This window comes from Monopterus albus, unplaced genomic scaffold (assembly GCF_001952655.1).
Source record: "Monopterus albus unplaced genomic scaffold, M_albus_1.0 scaffold131.1, whole genome shotgun sequence".
Lineage (NCBI taxonomy): Eukaryota > Metazoa > Chordata > Actinopteri > Synbranchiformes > Synbranchidae > Monopterus > Monopterus albus.
This window is the reverse complement of record NW_018128011.1, coordinates 299,100-318,095: the sequence shown is the minus strand read 5'-3', so window position 1 is coordinate 318,095 and position 18,996 is coordinate 299,100. Positions and strand designations below refer to the sequence as shown.

Genomic DNA, 18,996 nt, shown 5'->3' with positions numbered 1-18,996 from the left:
ATACATTGTTTTTATTTGCAAGATAAGCTCTGTGGCAGTCTAGTTATTTTTTGAAGCATGGCGTACATCGCACAGTCATAGGATGCATCTCGAAAAATAAAAAACCGTGATTTGAGCTCAAGTACCAGTCTCTAAACACACATATGCATTAAATGATGTAAAAGAAGAGGAACTCCATGGCGCAAACACGGATTAGGTTTTGTTCCCTTTCGTTTTGATGGGAAGTATTGTTTTTGAAACTAAATGATGTATGTTGATTGAGCCATGTGCAATGCCCTGGTAGAGAAATTGTTTTTTTGTTAGCGATTGTTTGAGGGTATCACGCAAAAAGAGGTAAAAAACCCTCGACTTTTTTTTTGTTTGTTTGTTTTTCAAGTCCATGTGCTCTGGGACTCTAAATAAGAGGGCAGCGAGGAAAAAAAAAAAAGTCTTTGTAAGTAAGTTTGGGGAAATTGTTTTTAATTTCCTTTTTTTTTCCCTTTTATCACTTTTTAAGATTCTGATTTGTTTTTCAAAATGTGGGAGGTCTGAAGGAACAATTTTGCAACTCATATAATATATATCACTATGAAACTGGTGCTTTCGTAAAGAATAAAGTACTTTCAGTCTTTATTATACATAAATAAGAATAAACAAAATTGTGTTATCATAAAAGCAAATTTTAGGAAAACATGCATTATTCTATTTCTCTCTGTTTATTTACCAAGGGGGAGGGGTTCATTTTATGAAATGGTTGTAGTGACAAAAGGCATCCCCCCCACCCCACCCTTTCCGCCACAGCAGAGGAATGGTCGTTGTATGCCGATGTTTATTTTATTTTATTTCTTATTCTTTTTCCCAGACTATCATTTTGTATCCATCGCATGAGCATGATTTGGTACAAAGACAAGATCTTCCCCAGGTTGGGAGATGCACAAATATGGTTTCCCTTTTCAAAAGAACATGAATGATGATGCCCCGGCGAGATTCTTTATTTGGTGAAACTGTGTGGTTAGTTCAGCGAGAAGGAATTCACAGTGGGATGCTGTCATCAATTCAATACGAACATGAACCCCCTCCCCTCCCCCCCAAATCCCCATCTCCCACTGTAAATGATTATAAATATTTGTTTGGTGATGTAGTGTTATAGACTCAGAGCATCTTAAAGGTTGTCCCTAAAAAGTGCCTTTTGTTCACAGATTCCATCTTGTAATCCTGAGTGCCCATCTCAAAAGAAAAAAAAAGTCCCCTCCTTCATACTTCTATATCTTCCTCTTCTTCAAGCTTTTTAAAGCAGTATACATAGTACTAAAGGAAAGTGGTGTGATTTAGTTCCTCTTTTTATTGTTGAATAATTAAGCTGAAAAAGAGAAAAAAAAGATTTTCTGTCTTGCTTCTCTTCCTCTGTATCTTGTCTTCTGTCTATCTTGGACACTGGAGTAGTCTGTAGCCGCGTAAACCTCTCCTCTACCCTCCTTTTCTCCTTCCTCCCTTTCTCTGAACGGCGGGGTTAAAAAAAAAAATGCGCAAAGATTTTTTTGTCTGAGCAGAATGCAGTTAGCTCACATGTTATTCTTGTCTGTACGCTTCACATTGTATTACCATACCCATCTTCTTCAGCTTCTCCATTCAACGGCTAATGTAAGTGAACAAGTTACACCACGGGGTTCTGGGCTGTGCTGAGGACAGGGGCTGGGTTTGGGCAAAGATATGGGTTTTCCCTCGGGGAGCAAACAGTGACAAATCAGCTCTGGTGGAGGGTTAAAAGCACTCATGGGAATGTTTGGTTGTGGACTAAGGTGGGGAGAGAGAGACCAGTTAGGACTGCTGCTGCAGGCAGGTTTGTTTGTATTCCTTGTTTCTAGCTATTTATTTTTTTTATAATTGAATTTGGATTTGCTTTTTCATTACTTTTTGTCATTGTTACTGCATATCTTAGACAGCAGTAAGATGCTGTTTTGAGACCTTCAGTTATGCACCTTTGTAGTGGTTGAATGAGACCAGCTATTTAAAAATAAAAACAAACAAAAAAAATAGGGAGGAAATTTCAACTGAAAAATGACTCAAAGCACCTTATAAGCGGACTGGTTCCACAGCAAGAAGACCGAAAGGCTCAGATTTAGCACAATCATTAGAAATGTTACACTTAGCTTCATAATATTGTATTGATTCACTGCCATTGACCAAAGTGATATGGTTCCAAATGATATATTTAAAACAAAAACAAAAAAAAAAAGACAAAAGATTTTGGTGACTTGTACAGAAAGCACCTTGAAATTCTGCCAGCAAAATCAAGTGACTACATCGTTTTGTCATGCAAGAAGAAAAAAAAAGCATATGAAACTTTTTTGATTTTGCATCATCAAGTAAATTATGCCAGCAGCAGTATTACAGATCAGAGTTAAAGCGCCACAGTTAAGAAGCCATATCTGAGACAAGCAGGTTGCGCGTATGCATTTCGGTGAGGGAGCGTGTCTACGGGATCTGCCCCTGCACCGTTCAGACAGCCCAGTTGGATCCTGTGGCTGAACCGTTCGCCATTTGTTAAGTTTTCCTTTGGTTTTTTTTTAACACATTTTGTAGGATGCTGGGCAGTGTTTAGCAGTGTGTAGACAGAGCCGCCTGGTTATTCTAACCCTTCACCTCAGACCAGAATACCCCCATCCTGACCACCAAGAGTGCCCCTCCCCTTTCGAGCAGAATCCCATCCTCAGACACACCTCCCAGAGCCCTTGGTGAAATGCATGTGTTAATTACAGTTTCTTTTCCATAATAATAATAAAAAAAACAGTTTGAAAAGAGCAACACCTTTACTTGATTGAATAAAAGGATGTTCTTGACTGTATCCTGCCTATGTCGACTGTGTCATTTCAGGGGTGGACACCTTAGGCCTATTTCATACTCTACACAAGCTAAGTAGAGGCTGCTACAAATGTAAAAGTCATTTTAGTAAAATGAGAGTGAACGGCGGTTGCTGCCCGATGTCCGCAAAAGTCACCGGCTCATGGTCCTGTCAGGTCAGGTGCTTTGTTCAGTTCAACAAAAATGGTTGTGGAAGAGAAGTGCATTGTTTTGCTACTGCTACATCACCTTCAGCAAAAAAAAAAGGCTAAAGATGGTACATCCACCCAAAAAACAAAAAATGATTTGCTATTTTGCAGTTTGACTTAAGAGTGACAGTACAGTATTTGCATTAGCTTCCCTATCAGAAATGTGAAATTACACTTGTCATGTTACTAACTTTTTGTCATTACATTATAAGTATGTTAATCTGGAGAAGCTGAACTACAGCAAAACTATCTTAGGGAGAAATCTAGTTTGGTTAACAAACTACTTAGAAAAGTAGTTTTTAAAAGGGCTGATCAAATTGACAGTGTGCATGTGATACAAAATATAATAATACAAAAAAGTCACATGCCAGCAAAAACCTGGATTTTGTGATCTGTGACTACAACTAAAACAAAGAAAAAAACTTATTTGGCCAGTTGTCTGACTCGTTGGTTTTGTAATATCTGACTTTTTTAACTAAAACAGCTTCAGCTTGCGGGTTTTTATACAGTTATGAACAGCTTGTACACTGGTCTAAATAATGGGTCTTTCTTTTCACTTGTCAGAGCAGTTGTTCACTACTCCCCAACATTGCACTTGCATCCTATTTAAAGCCACTCTAGCTAACTTTTGCTCTCAAGCTCTGGACCGTTAGAGAATCAAACTCAGGCGGTATCTGCTCCTCCTTGCCCCTCCTGCCCTGTCTGTGAAACTGCACCATATATAGTAACTATAGCCGGAGACAGACTTGGCAGTCAGGCGGCTTGTCACTAATATAAACGTGTACAGAATACATCCCGTAGAGCTTGTGGTTTTCAGTTTCATTGCAGAAAGTCCCTTTTCCTACCTAAAGCATTAGCGCAAGCAAATTATACAAAGGAATATTTGTATAATAATGTATAAACACTTCTAAAACATTTTCACTTGATTTATCTGAATTTCTGCTAAATCGTAGTTAATGCAGCTTTAAGTACAGCAGTTTTATCAGCTAAATTTTATTAAAGTACAAGTATTCATTCTACAGAAAAATTGATCAACAGATTGCCAGTGCATCAAGATCTAAAGCATTTAGTTGTTGATGATTGCATTTTACTTTATACAGTTAAAATTAGTCTGGTGGATGTCAGTGTGGGCTTCCCTCCAACACCGGAGACTTGCAGATCAGGTAAACTGGAAACTGTGGGTGTAGATGCGTTATGCCACAGGTGTTCTCTGCTTTTTTTTAATCCAACAGTGAGACTGGATTAACTCACTAGAGGACCCTTACTGACCCGGTGAGTATGTGTACTGCTGTTTGCTTTGGCTGTGAGATGGATAACCATGTTACTAATGAGGCACAAAGAGACAAAGGCCTGAAAGACTGCTGATACTGTATTTAATGTAGCACAGCATAGTCTAAGATCATGTTGATGCTGTAGGACAGTTGTCAGTTAAAACTGCCTTCACACAGTTTTTTCTTTTACAGTAAGTGTGTATTCATGGACCCACATTAAGATGAGAACCTTTGCGACCAGAACAGACAGTTGCCACACATCGTCACCTCACACACACACAACACACCCAGGCCAGCAATAACCATAAGAAGCTTCATAATACAGTGAGCCACAGCGGACAGTCACCCCTTCTGCACGTACAATATGATGTTGTTGATGGACTCGAGCTGCTCCTCAATTAACTATTTTTTCTCACTGGTCATTTTGTGTGTGTGGTTAATCCTTGATCTGCAGAATGTAGCCGTTATGTAGACATTTGTCCTCCCCTCTTTCTGCTGTCTGTTTAATACAAAGCACAAGTATTAATCTGGGGCTGCCAAAGAAACTTAACATGGGAGCCAGAATGGGGCACATTTGTATATAACAAATAAAAATTACTAAAGAATCTAACCTAAGTCCCTGGTTCTCCATAGTAATAACTTGTACACTTATTCATTTGTGTTTGCTCTTCATCTCCTTGTAGGCACGCTGCTCTATTTTATGCCAGTTCCAACAATAAATAGTCTCTTTATACAGTTTTAGCCCATCAGGCCAATTCAGTAATCTGCCCATGAGACTATGAAGGCCAACTACCTGTTAACAGTATATCCACACTTATCTAAAATTGAGCCCAAATGGCAGCATTAGCCATTTAAGGCAAGGCAGCACATGGAGTGCCAGAAGGTTTAGACAGTCGCAGGAAAGTTAATCGTCAATCTATCATTCAGAATTGAATCTAGGCTTTGTTAGATCTCTGATTTAATCAATTCAAAAAGTTTAATTTTCCAGCTATGACTTACCTCTGGTTGGGAAGATTAAGGTACAATGCGTTTATTCTATAAGAAACGGTAGATAGTCGAGGTTCTTTCCCTCAAGTTTTCTGAAGGCAAGAAATATGCTTTGCTAGACGTGCGGGACAAGTCAGTGCAATTATGATAGTAACAGTATATTGTTATATATCCATTTTTGGGACCGTTATAATTGACCAGAAGAAGAAATGCATGGTCCTGCGGCACTGTTAAAACCACATGCCAGGCAGTTTAGACCTTAACAAGCAGAACCTGTCGATTTAGCTGCGGGTCGGAGGGGGAATGATTGCATACAACATCTAAGATTTCAAGTGTGGCCTTTTAATTGTTTTGGTGAAATAGTTAAAGAAATGTCTTCCCACTTAAAGTGAGTCGACCCTTGGCAAACTAAAGGAGCTATACAAGAAAGAATGTGGACTGTTGTTAGTAAAAAGGTCCTGCTTATGATTAACTGGGGGTTGGGTAGCATAGTGCTGATCAGTAATAGAGCTCTGAACATACCTGCTACTGTATCTGCAAATACTAATAATTAAATACTAATAATTACATTTTTTTTCTTGGCAGCATTAATTAGCACCTGAAGCTACCAGCACAGACCGAATAGTTCCACATTTGAGACAACTTAAATAGGCAGGCACAGCATGTGCAGGGGATCTGACTGGCAGGAACAGATGAGAGGTGGTATGAAGTGAACAGAACAGACTGACAGACCACAGCAACATCATGTCAGACACATACAGAGGCCATGCTCCAGTCCATCTGTGCCGATTTCATTCTGGGATGTACACACGAGGCTTACAGAGGTACACACTAGCAGTTACACGCACTGTTAACATTGTCCGAGTGCAGCAAGGAGGATGTGCTTCCGTACAATCCAGCTACAGCATTAACAAACTTAGAGAATGCAAATTGATTACTTTTTCAGCTTAACTGTATCGCATCCATCTGCACAGGCACACACATGTAACTCAAACAGGCAAACACACACTCTCATCGCAAACCCTTCACCCCCAGTCGCTCCCCTCCCCAGTGTTCACAAAGCGCGTCTAAAATCAAATGATAGATCTCCCCTAGACAAACCCCGAACATTCCATTGGAATTCATGTGGATATTAGAATTCTGCCGCACTTTTTTCACCCCGACCTCCGATGATCCGAGTCTGACCTTCCTGCACACAACCTCCACTTGGTGTACTTGAGCGTGCAACCCCGCACATGACCTAACCCACCCCCGTCTCCCCTTTCTATCCCACCGCTGGCTCTCCCCTCTCCTCCCCTCCTGTTGGGTTGAGCTGAGGTTGGTTAGCTGTACAGTAAAATTGGGGGTGCAGTCTGTATGCTGAGCTGAAGAGGGGAAGGGTAGGAGGGAGGAGCAGGAAGGCAGAGATCGCTGTTCAGTCATCCTCCAGTCCCTGGTTGAGGAGAAAGTTGGCTGCCAGGTTCTCATTCTTCTCACAGGCAAAGTAGGCCTGGATCACCAGAGCCTCAGGGAAACCCAACGCTTTTAACTGTTCGGATGGAGCAGAAAGGGAGGGACAGAGCAGAGAGACAGGAGGGCACTGTGTTAAGGATCTGCAAGTCTTACTCTGAATTTTAATAAGTTACAGCAAAAACAACACATTTTATTAATATTTCATCTTCATTTGTTCCTCACCCTTTCGATGGCTTCCTTCTCCTGAGGTGTAACCTGGATATAGTTGACAGGTGCGCCCTCCTCCCCCGCCCTCCTCCCCTGCTGCCCCCACCCCCCCAGCCTCTGGTGCTTCTCCCCCCTCCCCCACTGGCTCATTCAGCATCTGGATAAAGAGCTCCTGATGCTGACTGATTTGCTGGGGAAAGAAACCGAATGAGGAGGGGGTTACAAGCACATTAAATGGAGACAGCCATCTGGAAAACTGACAACTACATATGTAGTGCTGAGTGACATATTCATATATAGTGAGATTTGGCAATCATTATCCTGAAAGTTGTTGGACCAAGGTTGTTCCCCCCCCCCACAGCAGAGGCATGTGTTTTTTGTGGGGGAGGGGCAGTGTTAGTGGGTGTGTGCTACCTGTAGAAGCTGTGGATTCTCCCTGCCTAGTTGCTGGAGAAGAGCTGGTAGCAGAGCAGGATTCTGCTGGATGGCCTGTCTCATGTGCAGAAACTGGGGCTGGGTCCGCAGGAAGGCCAGTGGGTTGTCTCCTAGTGACAGCACAATATGAATACTGATTAGCAAGACGGCAAATTCAATCAATTATATAAAACATTTGATACACCAAAACCTTAAGCCTTGTTTGAAAACAGTGGCATGTGCACAACTCGAGCTACTTTCTATTACCAAGAGCAACTTGAGACAAGATGCCTTCCAAACCCGCAGCCTACACACTTGCACATCCATCCCTCATCTATACCGCTGAAGCCAATCCCAGCTGGCATTGGGCGAGAGGCGGGGTACACCCTGGACGGGTCGCCAATCTATCACAGCACTTGCACATCATCATTTGACTTTCACACATGTAGAAAAGGAAAATGAGACACTGAGTTTAACAGGCAGCCAGGCTACAATTAGCTTAGCTCCAGTGTCTGCACACAGCAGTCTGCAAGTCCTCAGTGTAGCTGCAGGCTTCACAGACCCTCCAGCTGACTCTTGGATGCACCAGTGGCTAGCTAGCCAGCTAGGTGCCATACCATGTAAATAAGGCAACACCGAGTTACTGAAGGCTCTTCCCCCCCCACCCTTCACCCCCAAACTCCTACTCCAAGCTGAGTAAACTGTGAGGAAACTCCCTGTACAACAGTAAAGAAGCATCAAACAAAATGTTGGAGTAAATAATGAATTTGGAAAAGTTTTCCTTTATACTATTTGTTCCTAAAGCAAATAGTCACAATTCTGTCAGTTCATTACCAAAAACTGGCTGCCACAAACAAACCTTTCACTTCTACCTACCAAACAAGCTAGCACAATCAGAATGGCCAAATATACCATGTGGAAGCTGGTTTTCAGGTGGCATCCGCACACCAGCAAATATCGTAAACAGGGACAGGATATATCCTCAATGTCTAAGTTCATCAAGTCCACCCACTGCCACTGGCGCAGTCTGCTGACACTACTTTATTACATACTTGTGGCAATTGACTTATCCCTAACAAGATGTCATAGCTTCTCCTTATACTGTAATGAGCATGTGTAGGACATAGCAATGTTTTCCATGATAATGTAGCTGAATCTTCTTCTAATCGAATCCCAGTTAGTCGCTGCATCTAAAGTTCTACAAATAAGACTCTAAAAGAAGCCACATGCCAAAACAAGTTTCCATAAAGGTGACATTTCAACAAAAATGCAGGTCTTGTGGCACCTAACAAGTTGAATAACTATGCATGCAGATGATGGAGAAACATTTGCTGAGCACAGTGAGTCATTGACAGTCTGTGCCACGATCTGACATCATCAACACAGCAGGGTGAGACAGCCTGACTGCAGGTATTTTTGAATCAAACAGAGCTGTAGGCCTCACCCTCTGCTAAAGATGGCGCTTCTGTGGGTCCAGATGTGGGGGCCTGTGCTGGAGGATTACTCTCCTGGACTGGGCTGCTGGGGATCCCCTGCAAACACAAAAATACTACTGTCAATCACACACACTTCCAGCCTGCTTCTAAAGAACATGGACAGACCACAACAGTACCAGGGCCTTAGAAACTGACAGTTTGATCATTAGTTCGTAGCGGTGATGGCGGCGCGTATGCACGCAGCGGCCCGGGGCCCTCGGCTCCAAACAAAATTTCGTTGTATGTGTCACAATGTTACAATGACAATAAAATAAAGCTTCTTCTTCTTCTATAAGTGAATATACTTTGACTTTCAACTTAACACTTATGAAGTGGTTTAACCCCACGAGGTTGGACAACTGACTCGTATTCTCAAAATAACAGTTAGTTGCCAGTGTGTTTGCTTCTCCTAGCCAAAACTAAAGTACCAGCAGCCCTATACTGTCCGTCAAGAAGGGTATAGTGTTCAGGCTTTACAGTCATAAAGCTGTAGTCTGTGGTGCTGTTGAACTGGCTGGTAGTATAATAAGCAGCATTTGCAATATTTGTCCACCACATTTCTATCAACAAGAGTAGCTCTTCAGCGTGATGTCTCTTTCCCCTCACAGTGCACAGAGTAAAGCTTTTATCAGTGTGCTGATGTCAGATCATACAGAGCCAATGAAAGCCACCGATAGGTCTTTATCACGCTGATGAACATTCATCACATTCTTCATGTTGTTGCAGCCTAGTTAGCCAACTTGGTCCCAAACGGTAACTTGTGTGTCAGGGAGATGGAAAATGCACTGCAGTCAGCTCTATGTATGTAGGACATTACTAGAGGATTACCACAAAAATGATATTAGGATCAACAGCCACAACCCAAATTTATAAAGCATATTTTGAATTGACAACCTCTGAACTACATTTTTATAAAATACCCAAGTAAATACATATAAAACGCTGCACTGCCACCTTCAGTTTTTATTTCTTGGATAGACAGCTTCCTTTAGTCCTCTGAGATCACCCTTAAAATGAAGACATAACTGCACAGATCCCAGGGGGCTCGCTGTGTTACAGGTGCGCAGGAATATTAACAGGCCAGAAATAATAACCGATGCCCATCTAAATAAAACTAAACTAAAAGCAGTTGTGTATTTGCCAAGTAGCCAGATTAGACTTGTGTGCACAAACAGTTAGTGAAGAGCAGAGCTGAATTTGGTAAGAATCCTTGTGTGAGACACTCACGGTGAGAAGGTACTCCACGGCTCTGTGAGGGTTGTTGAAACTGGCGCGTAGTGCAGCCACCACTCGCTCCCTTTCGTAGCCCATTGACATGATCTCTGTCAGCATCACCTCGTACTCTGCTCCAGTCACTGAAAACACAGCAACCAAACAAAGGACCAAGATGCTAATTACATTTTTTTTAATGCAGCACTTTAATTATAGTAAATGGACTACACTTGTATAGCACTTTTCTACCTTACCTGATCAAAGTGCTTTACAGATTCGCCCACTCACCCATTCATTCACACACCAAACCATAAAAAGTTAACTTCATAAACCCACTTTAGTGTTAGTAAAGAACATGTACTCTATTATGCTTTCGTTTGATCCTGGTCCTAATTTTATAGTGTTCATTACAACAGATTGTTTCCCTTTTCCCAAAGAACATCCAAGAGTTCATATACGAGTTATTCCATGGAAACTACAGATTGGACCTTGGAATATTAAGATTTATTTATCATAACCAAACAATTTTTTTTTTTTTGTTTCACAGCATGAAGGAACCTGCAATAAAACATATTTTGCAAGCTCTACATCAAGATATGAGAGTTGGTTTGTTCTACCCTGTCACAGGACACAGTAGGTAGGTCAATTCAGTGACAGGGCAGGAACATTCAAAGTAATATAGCCAAAATAGGTTTTCCCCCATGTTTTTTTTGAGTGAGAAGGTGGAATGTTATGTTTGACAGAGGTTTTGAAAGAAAAATGTACCAAAATAAAAAATAATACAGTCTCACCAGCATTTGAATTCGTCTTCTTCAAACCCTTAACATCATTTCCTCTTAGTGATTTTACTTAACAGTACAGTATTTTAGTGCAGAAATACACTGGTGTGACGGGGCCAAACACGAAACTAATGGATACATGTAAATCATGTTATTTTAACAATTTTTCAAATGTATTAAAACATTTATGTTCCTAAGACAAAACAAATCTGAGATTTATGCAATATTCATTGAGTGATACCACACATGAATGTGAGAATGGTCAGAAAGGACATGAGAAAATGACTATAGTTTAACAGAAAACAGTTGAAAATATAAAATTGTAATTGTATTATTTTATTTCAGCTTAACAAGTGCACTTAAATTAATGCTTCAATCATTCAAAGCCATCCTGACAGTTTGACTGCCTTGTTTTTGCCTTTATATGCTGGGGACTCAAAATGAAGTTTCCATGGAACCACCCATATTGTACAATTCTCCAGCATGTTCTGTTTACCCCAGGGCCACTGACAAGTTAGACATACTAGAAAACCTCAAATGGAAAGCACCAGGAGGCATCCAAACCAGATGCCAGAACCACCTCAACTAGCTTCTGCCAATGAGAAGGAGCAGCAGCTCTACTCTGAGCTCCCTATGGATGTCCAAACCCTGCATCCTGTCCTCTAAGGCTCAGTCCAGCCCCTCTATGGAGGAAACTCATTTTGATCATTTGTATTGCGATCACATTCTTTCAGTCCCTCACTACCCAAATGTTATGACCACAGGTGAAGGTGGTTGCCTGTTAAATTGAGAGCTATGCCTTCAGTCTGGTACAATGCCTGCATTACTGCTGTGTGGTATGTTGGGAGTTCACTTATTATCAATCCAAAAGAGAAATAATTTCAGTCTTTCAGTACCATTTAGTTCAACATTCTATAAACCAGTGAACCATAAGGTTACTTGGCACCAGCTCACTGTCATTATGTCCGGGCTGCTGAAGTACAGGTTTACTAAGCCTAATCTAACTTCTAACATGATCGCTACAGAATCAGAAACACAAAACACAGACTATGGAAAAATGGCAATGAAAATTTAAGAGTGATCAGAAGCAGGTGTTTAAGATGTTAGAATATAAGATGTGCAACTATATAATGTACTGCGGTGTTACGCAGGATAGATGCTGGGAGGAAGGGAAAGACTGTATCAGGCACAGGAATACATGGAGGGTGCGAAAAGATGAGATGAAGAGACAGGATATGTAACCTACCATATGTTTTCAAATAACTTTACATTTTAAATAATTAGAAAAATATAGTCATTCTGCCCATGTATTTTGACAAAAAAAAAAAACATTATGGCTGGAAGCATGTATTATAGGTTTTCAACTACTTTTTGTAGTTTCTCTTGTAGACATGACTGACTCAAGGCACAATGCTGGGAGGGAGGGAAGGAAGAGAGAGAGACTGAACTAAGAGACAGAATAGACAGTTGAAGTCACAAGTTTACATACACCTGAGCAAAATACATTTAAATTTAGTTTTTCACAACTCTTGACATTTAATCCTATAAACATTCCCCGTCTTAGGACAGTTAGGATCACTACTGTAGTTTAAGAACGTGAAATGTTAGAATAAAGAAAAATGATTTTTCAGCTTGTATTTATTTCATCACATTCCCAGTGGCTCAGAAGTTTACATACACTTGGTTAGTATTTCATAGTTTTGCCTTTAAAGAGCCCATGTCATGCTTTTCCTTGTTTTTTGACTTATCTACAATGTTACAATGGTAAATTCTCATCTTAGACATGACCTAAAGCTAAAAAAATGAGGTGTACATGTGCTCTAGTATTTCTATGCAGAAGCAACTCTGTTTATACAAGTCTCGCAAACTCTCACGCACGTGGCTTTTTTCAACAAAATGAAGTATTACGTGATAGTTTAAGGATCTCCTTCAATTTACATAAAACCCAGGCCATTGCGTGTTCATATGAGCTCGCCTAACATCCATTGGCGTTTCCACCAATGATTCCCCTGGAGCACAGTACCCATTTGTTTTGACTGCTTGAGGCCAGTGTGTCTGCAGCATGTGATGTGTTGCTGGTTAACAAGCGGATTAGCTACCCATGATGTTATTGTTGGTGCTACACTACCTGCTGAAATTAATTTCACTACTTTGGGACCTATGTGGTCGTGTGGTGGAAGACGCAGCGACCACCAATTGGATTTACCAACTTTGGAGCTACATGAAAGGAAGTGATGTTTCCACTATTTGGTGGGACTTAACGGTAAGTTTACAAAAAAAAAACGCTTAATGCAAGTCTGTTAATGTCATTTCTGTAATGTTAGAGAAAACTGTTGTAAGGCTGGAGGAGTTACTATGTCTGCATTAAGCCAGTTAAAATATGGGGTTTCTCAATTACCCGCTTTGTTTAGAGTGTTACACATCTCTTTTCATCGGTTCATATACTGTTGTTTACATATCTATGCAGGAGAAATTAAAATTAACTAATGCTGTCGTGGCTCGTTGTGCTGTCCACTTGCGACAACACCAGCAAAAGAAGCTGTGCATGTTCACGAACTATCGTCTCGTTTTAAGGAAGAGGCTGTTAGTGTTCTGAAATAATTACAGACTATTTGGAGTTATGAGAGGTGCCAAGCTAATCTAGAGGTACCCAAGATTAAACATTAAATGTCTGGAAATGAGCAAAATGAGCAGCCATGGGGACTTTGAACTGTTTAACTTGGGTCAAATGTTTCAGGGTGCATTCTACAAGCTTCTTACAATGAGTTGCTGGAATTTTAGCCCATTTCTCCAGACAGAACTGGTGGAACTGAGTCAGGTTTGTAGGCCTCCTTGCTCCCAAATGCTTTTTCATTTCAGCCCACAAATGTTTTTATGGATTTAGGTCAAGGCTTTATGATGGCCACTCCAACACCTTGACTTTGTTGTCCTTAAACCATTTTGCCACAACTTCGGAAGTCTGCTTGATGTCATTGTCCATTGAGAAGACCCATTAGTGAACAAGCTTTAACTTCCTGGCTGATATCTTGAGATGATGCTTCAATATATCAACATCATCTTCCTTCCTAATGATGGCATCTATTTTATGAAGTGCCCCAGTTTCTCCTGCAACAAAGCACCCCCACAGCATGATGCTGCTGGCCCCATGCTTTATGGTTGGGATGGTGGTCTTTGGCTTGCAAGCCTCCCCCTTTTTTCTCCAGATATAACGATGGTCATTATAGCCAAACAGTTAAATTTTTGTTTACTCAGACGAGAGGACATTTCTCCAAAAAAATAAAAGCTAAAATATTGTGCATTTTTTCCATTTCCAAGAGAAACTGTGTTAACATCTGTTCAAATAAAAAATCACCAAAATCTGTTATTTATCAAGGGGTGCCTAAACTTTTGCATAAGACTGTAGGGCTCGTTTTAGTGTGGACACAGAAACTTTGGTACCCGTTTCCTCTATTGTCTTCACATGGTCCTTTGCTTTTGTTCTGTTGTTTTAGTTCTGTTTGGACCAACATACATTCATCTCTAGGAGACAGAACATATTTCCTTCCTGAGCGATATGATGGCTGTGTGGTCCCATGATGTTTATACTTGAGTAGTATTATTTGTACAGATGAACGCGGTACCTTCATCTCAAGGATGAACCAGACTTGAGGAGGTTCACAATTTTTTCTGAGCTCTTGGCTGATTTCTTTTGATTTTCCCAAGATGTCAAACAAAAAGTACTGAGTTTGAAGGTAGGGCTTAAACTACATCCACATGTTGACCTCCTATTGACTCAAATGATGTCAATTAGCCAATCAGAAGCTTCTAAAGCCATGACATCATTTTCTGGAATTTTCCAAGCTGTTTAAAGGCACAGTCAACTGAGTGTACTGTATGTAAACGTCTGACCCACTGGAATTGTGATATAGTGAAATAATCTATCTGTAAACAACAGTTGGAAAAATTACTTGTGTCATGCATAAAGTATGTCCTAACTGACTTGCCAAAAAGAGAGTTTGTTAACAGGACATCTTTGGCATGGTTAAGAAAAAAAATCTATTTTAATGACTTCAACCCAAGCATATGTAAACTTCTGACATCAACTGTATGTATGTTTACAAATGAACTTGAGTTTTCAGTTTAAACAAATAGTCACATTTTCATTCCGTTAATGTCTTTTCATTTAATAAAGTGTTACAGCTAAGGAACGGTGTTAGGTTGTATTAAATTGCCTTTTCTGCATTGTTTTTACATAAGTTTACATTTTGGCCACCAAAAATGTACTTTGGACACCAAATTTAGAGGCTTGGTGGCCTATGGGACCAGTGCTTAAACGTATTACCATCTATCCTTGAGATTCCTTGCATATTTTACAAGGTGAAAAGCAATTTTTGCCATCAAATGGAAGACAGAGTCCCACTGGTTAGACTGAATAGATTTAAGAATTATTTTGTCCTTCAGTCCGTAAAATATTTAAATCAGATCTCGGCTGTATTTTTTTCAGATTACTACTCAATCGTACTGTAGCCATCGTTCCATAATGTGTGACATGTTAATTGTTTGTGATTTGTTGTCTTTGTGTATAGTACATGTTCTGTTTGTAATGTGTACCTTGAGATGCAAGACAAATTTCTTAAGTATATTCTGGCAAACTGTAATGTAATCTAATCAATACAACATCTAATGTGAACTTAAATAGCAGCATGACACCTTCTTTTACATTGTCTTTCAGTATGTATATAATATATGAAAGGACCGAATGGAAATCCCCATCACTTTCTGTGGCACCACAATGAGGGATGGCTTACTTCTGTCACAGCCTAAATATAGAAATGGAGTGTATTGTATTGCAGTCTGCAAAGCCCCTGACTCACAGCTGTAACCATTTCTGGCACAGCAAGTACAACCTGGAATGTGCACAGCAAATGTACTGCTGTCAAATTAAAACACTTATAACACTGCCCAACTGAGTGACATGGGACAATTTCCATTGAGCAAATACTTAAACTATCACATTGAGACTATTACACCCGTACAGGTTCCAGTTGCTTGTGTATGATAATGACATAAACATGGCAGAAACCCACCCATTACCTACCAAGTGTTGAGGAGGCATCCAAGCCCTGGCTACCGCCACTGGAGCTACGAAACAAAGAGGTAGAGAAAAATCAGCCAACCTATACAACATCTATGATGCCAGAATGAAACCACTAGGTGATGAGCAAGGCAGCAGATAACATTATGCCTGGTGCAGACTGCACGATTTAAGCCCAATAACAGCCCAACATTTTTTTGATAAAATGTTAAGTAACAAGGAAAACACGGTTTTCAAACAACCCAATTAAAATTGCCCGTTTGATAAAACCAACAGTTTAAAATGCAACGATGTTCAGTTAACTATAATAAAAGATACCCGAGAAGCTGTAATCAGCAAATATTTGGCATGTTTTCCAAATATTAAATAATGCGAAATTAATGTGAATGATTTAAATAGTTGCTGATTAATCTTATGTTATTCAAATAATCAAAACGATCAACTAATCATTAAAGCTCTAAACATTACACAATATGTAACCAGCTGCTTCTACCTGGCTGGTTGTTGTTCTGTGGTTGCAGGACTTGGCTCTTCTTTGGCCTCCTCTGGAGGAACTGGGGTAGTTGCTGAGACTGGGGCGGGGGCTGGGGCTGGGGCTGGAGCTGGAGCTGAAGTTGGGGTTGTGGCCGGGGCAGCTGTTGGCATGGAGCCAGAGTCCTGTATAGGGGGCTTGGGTGCTTCTGAGACTGGGGGTGAAGTGGCAGCTGCAGGCTTAGCCTTTAGTCAACACAAAAGAAGGAGCTGTTAACTACCAACTTAACAATGAAACTGTCAAACATTAAGATCTGCCATAAAAGTACTATAATGCAAGGGACCTAACTGCTGACAAATTGGCTCTTAAATTAAAGTTTCATTATGACTATGAATTCTGATGTTATCTAAAGGTATTTCAAAAAAATCTCACCTTGGACACCATCACTACAACAAAATTCTTCTCATCAATTTTGTAGTCCTTTATAGGTGTGTCATCTTGCAGGATTTTTCCAGCGTATATCAGTTTCTGTCCAGATACAGGAAAGTTGTCTTTTCCTCTTTCTGCTTCTATCTTCTCTTTCAAGGCCTTCACCTGACAGCAAAGAAAGCAAACATACTCCATAACCATCGCCATGTAGCACATACTAATAATCTCCTAATGCTTTTATATCAGAATATGCATATCATTCACCCCTTCGCTCGTTGCCCTCCATGGCATTTGTCCTCAATATTCTACCACGGATCTCATAAAAACTACCTACATGGACCACGGACATGGCCATTACCAGTCTGGGAAGAATCACAGCAAAGCTGCAAAATTCGATTTGGAACAGAGCATAACCCGTGTCTTCATTCGGACTCAGTATATTACACAAAATGCAAGTATTTACTATAGGAAAGTTACTACAATGATACCCACTATTAGTAATAAAAGTGATATGACAATAACGAACAGAGCAACATAATCAAATTTTCGTTTAAAGGTGGCCTTGCTAACTACAAGTTAATCTGTGAACATGCTAAAAAACGAGCCTTGATGTCTGCTACCAATAAGGCTAATCGCAGTGTCATCAGCGTTAGCATTAGCTATGGTAATCATATTCTAGTGGGCAACTTGGGTTCCTCATAGAAGTTACAGCATTACACACTAGATCACATCATATATTACCGAGGCGCAGTAGCAGCAAAGTAACCATAACACAAACGTGAGACAATGAAAAATTCATTCACAGTTGCGCCGCGATGACTTTGTTAACGGGCTTTCTGCTAGCTTAGCTAACTAGATAACGTTCGCTAGTAATTGAGGCTCCGTGTTGTTTAGCGCCCTTTTTCTTTTGATTTCCCTTTTTGTGACACATGCAGTTTGTCCAAACTATGTAATTGTTCTTTAATTGGCAACTTCAAGTAGGGTCTACACAAAACATTAGTCCCGCAGCTAGTACTGTTAGCTAAAGTTAGCTTGCTAATAGCCACTCACCGTTTGTTCGGGGTCTATCTCAATCTGAATAGTCTGCTGTTGCAGTGTTTTAAGTGTAATCTGCATGGTAGCGGTGGCTGACGTTATGTCAGATGTGCTTCAAAAGGAGAAAAATGTGCTTTCTAAGCAGTTAATTTGTTGTTAAAGTCGGCGTTTCAACAACTAGTCGAGAAATATGTGTATCCATGAGACCTCAGCAAATCGCCATCTTTGGTGACAAGCTTGTGGTGCGGCGAGAAGAGCTCGCTGAAAGGAACGAGATCTCGTGCGGGACAACGCGACTATGGCAAGCCGATTAAACAAGTGAAAGGTTTTACTTCACTAATTAGTGGGAGAGCTGATCGGCTTGCTTCCACCCTTCTTTCTTTCTCTCAGTTCTTTATCAGTCCTTTTTTTTACTTCTTTTTCTTTTTTTTTCTTTTTTTTTTAATGGAGGTTGGCATTATCATTTCTCTGCTCTGATTTTTTTTCTTTCTAAGAGCTCCTTCATTCATTTTTAAGTTGTCTTCTTTATTCTCTTTCACTTTTGAGCTTTTATAACAAATTATACAGCAAATTGCTTTCAAACCTTTTCACTTTTAACTGGCATAAATAATGATACATTAAAATGTAGATAAATGTCTTTATTTAGGAAATGTAGGCCTACTTCTTACTTGCAACACTATACTACACCACAGCCACACTTACAGTATACTACTGATATGGTTGACTAACACACCTCATGTTCTGTTTAAATATCTTTTGTTTTAATAAATAGACCGGTTTGCTGGCAATTTCCACCTCTTGTTTTTCTCATGGTCTAAAAGCTAGGTCATGACAATATATACAGTAACAGAATAATACACACAATAAGATACACACAGTATGAAGAACAGTAGTACACACAGTAACTAACACAATAACACATAAACAAGGTCTCTGTCACCCAGCCCTAATAAGTAAATAGATTGACTGATAGAGTGAAGATACAGTAGATGTGGATGGATGGTTTGATAGATAACTGCTTTCTGCTTTGTTGTTGTTTTCAATTGTCCTCTGTACCTATAAGTCAACTTTATCTTGTTTTGCTGCAGTTTTGCAGCTTTAAATACCCTTTTTGGCAGTTTATCAGCTATCCCATGTGATTTCTTCAGTAATTACCTTTT

General features: G+C 40.2%; 1 protein-coding gene across 1 annotated transcript; it reads right to left on the bottom strand.

Annotated features, from left to right (window-relative positions):
• Positions 1–4,972: 4,972 nt before the first annotated feature.
• On the bottom strand, positions 4,973–18,142 carry rad23aa (RAD23 homolog A, nucleotide excision repair protein a). The gene is given in 10 exon segments (XM_020613233.1): positions 4,973–6,815; positions 6,962–7,028; positions 7,030–7,136; positions 7,361–7,491; positions 8,805–8,892; positions 10,063–10,190; positions 15,904–15,947; positions 16,394–16,617; positions 16,805–16,966; positions 17,852–18,142. Coding segments are annotated over 10 exon segments (1,131 nt in total). The 5' UTR covers positions 17,918–18,142; the 3' UTR covers positions 4,973–6,701.
• Between the last annotated feature and the right edge of the window lie 854 nt (positions 18,143–18,996).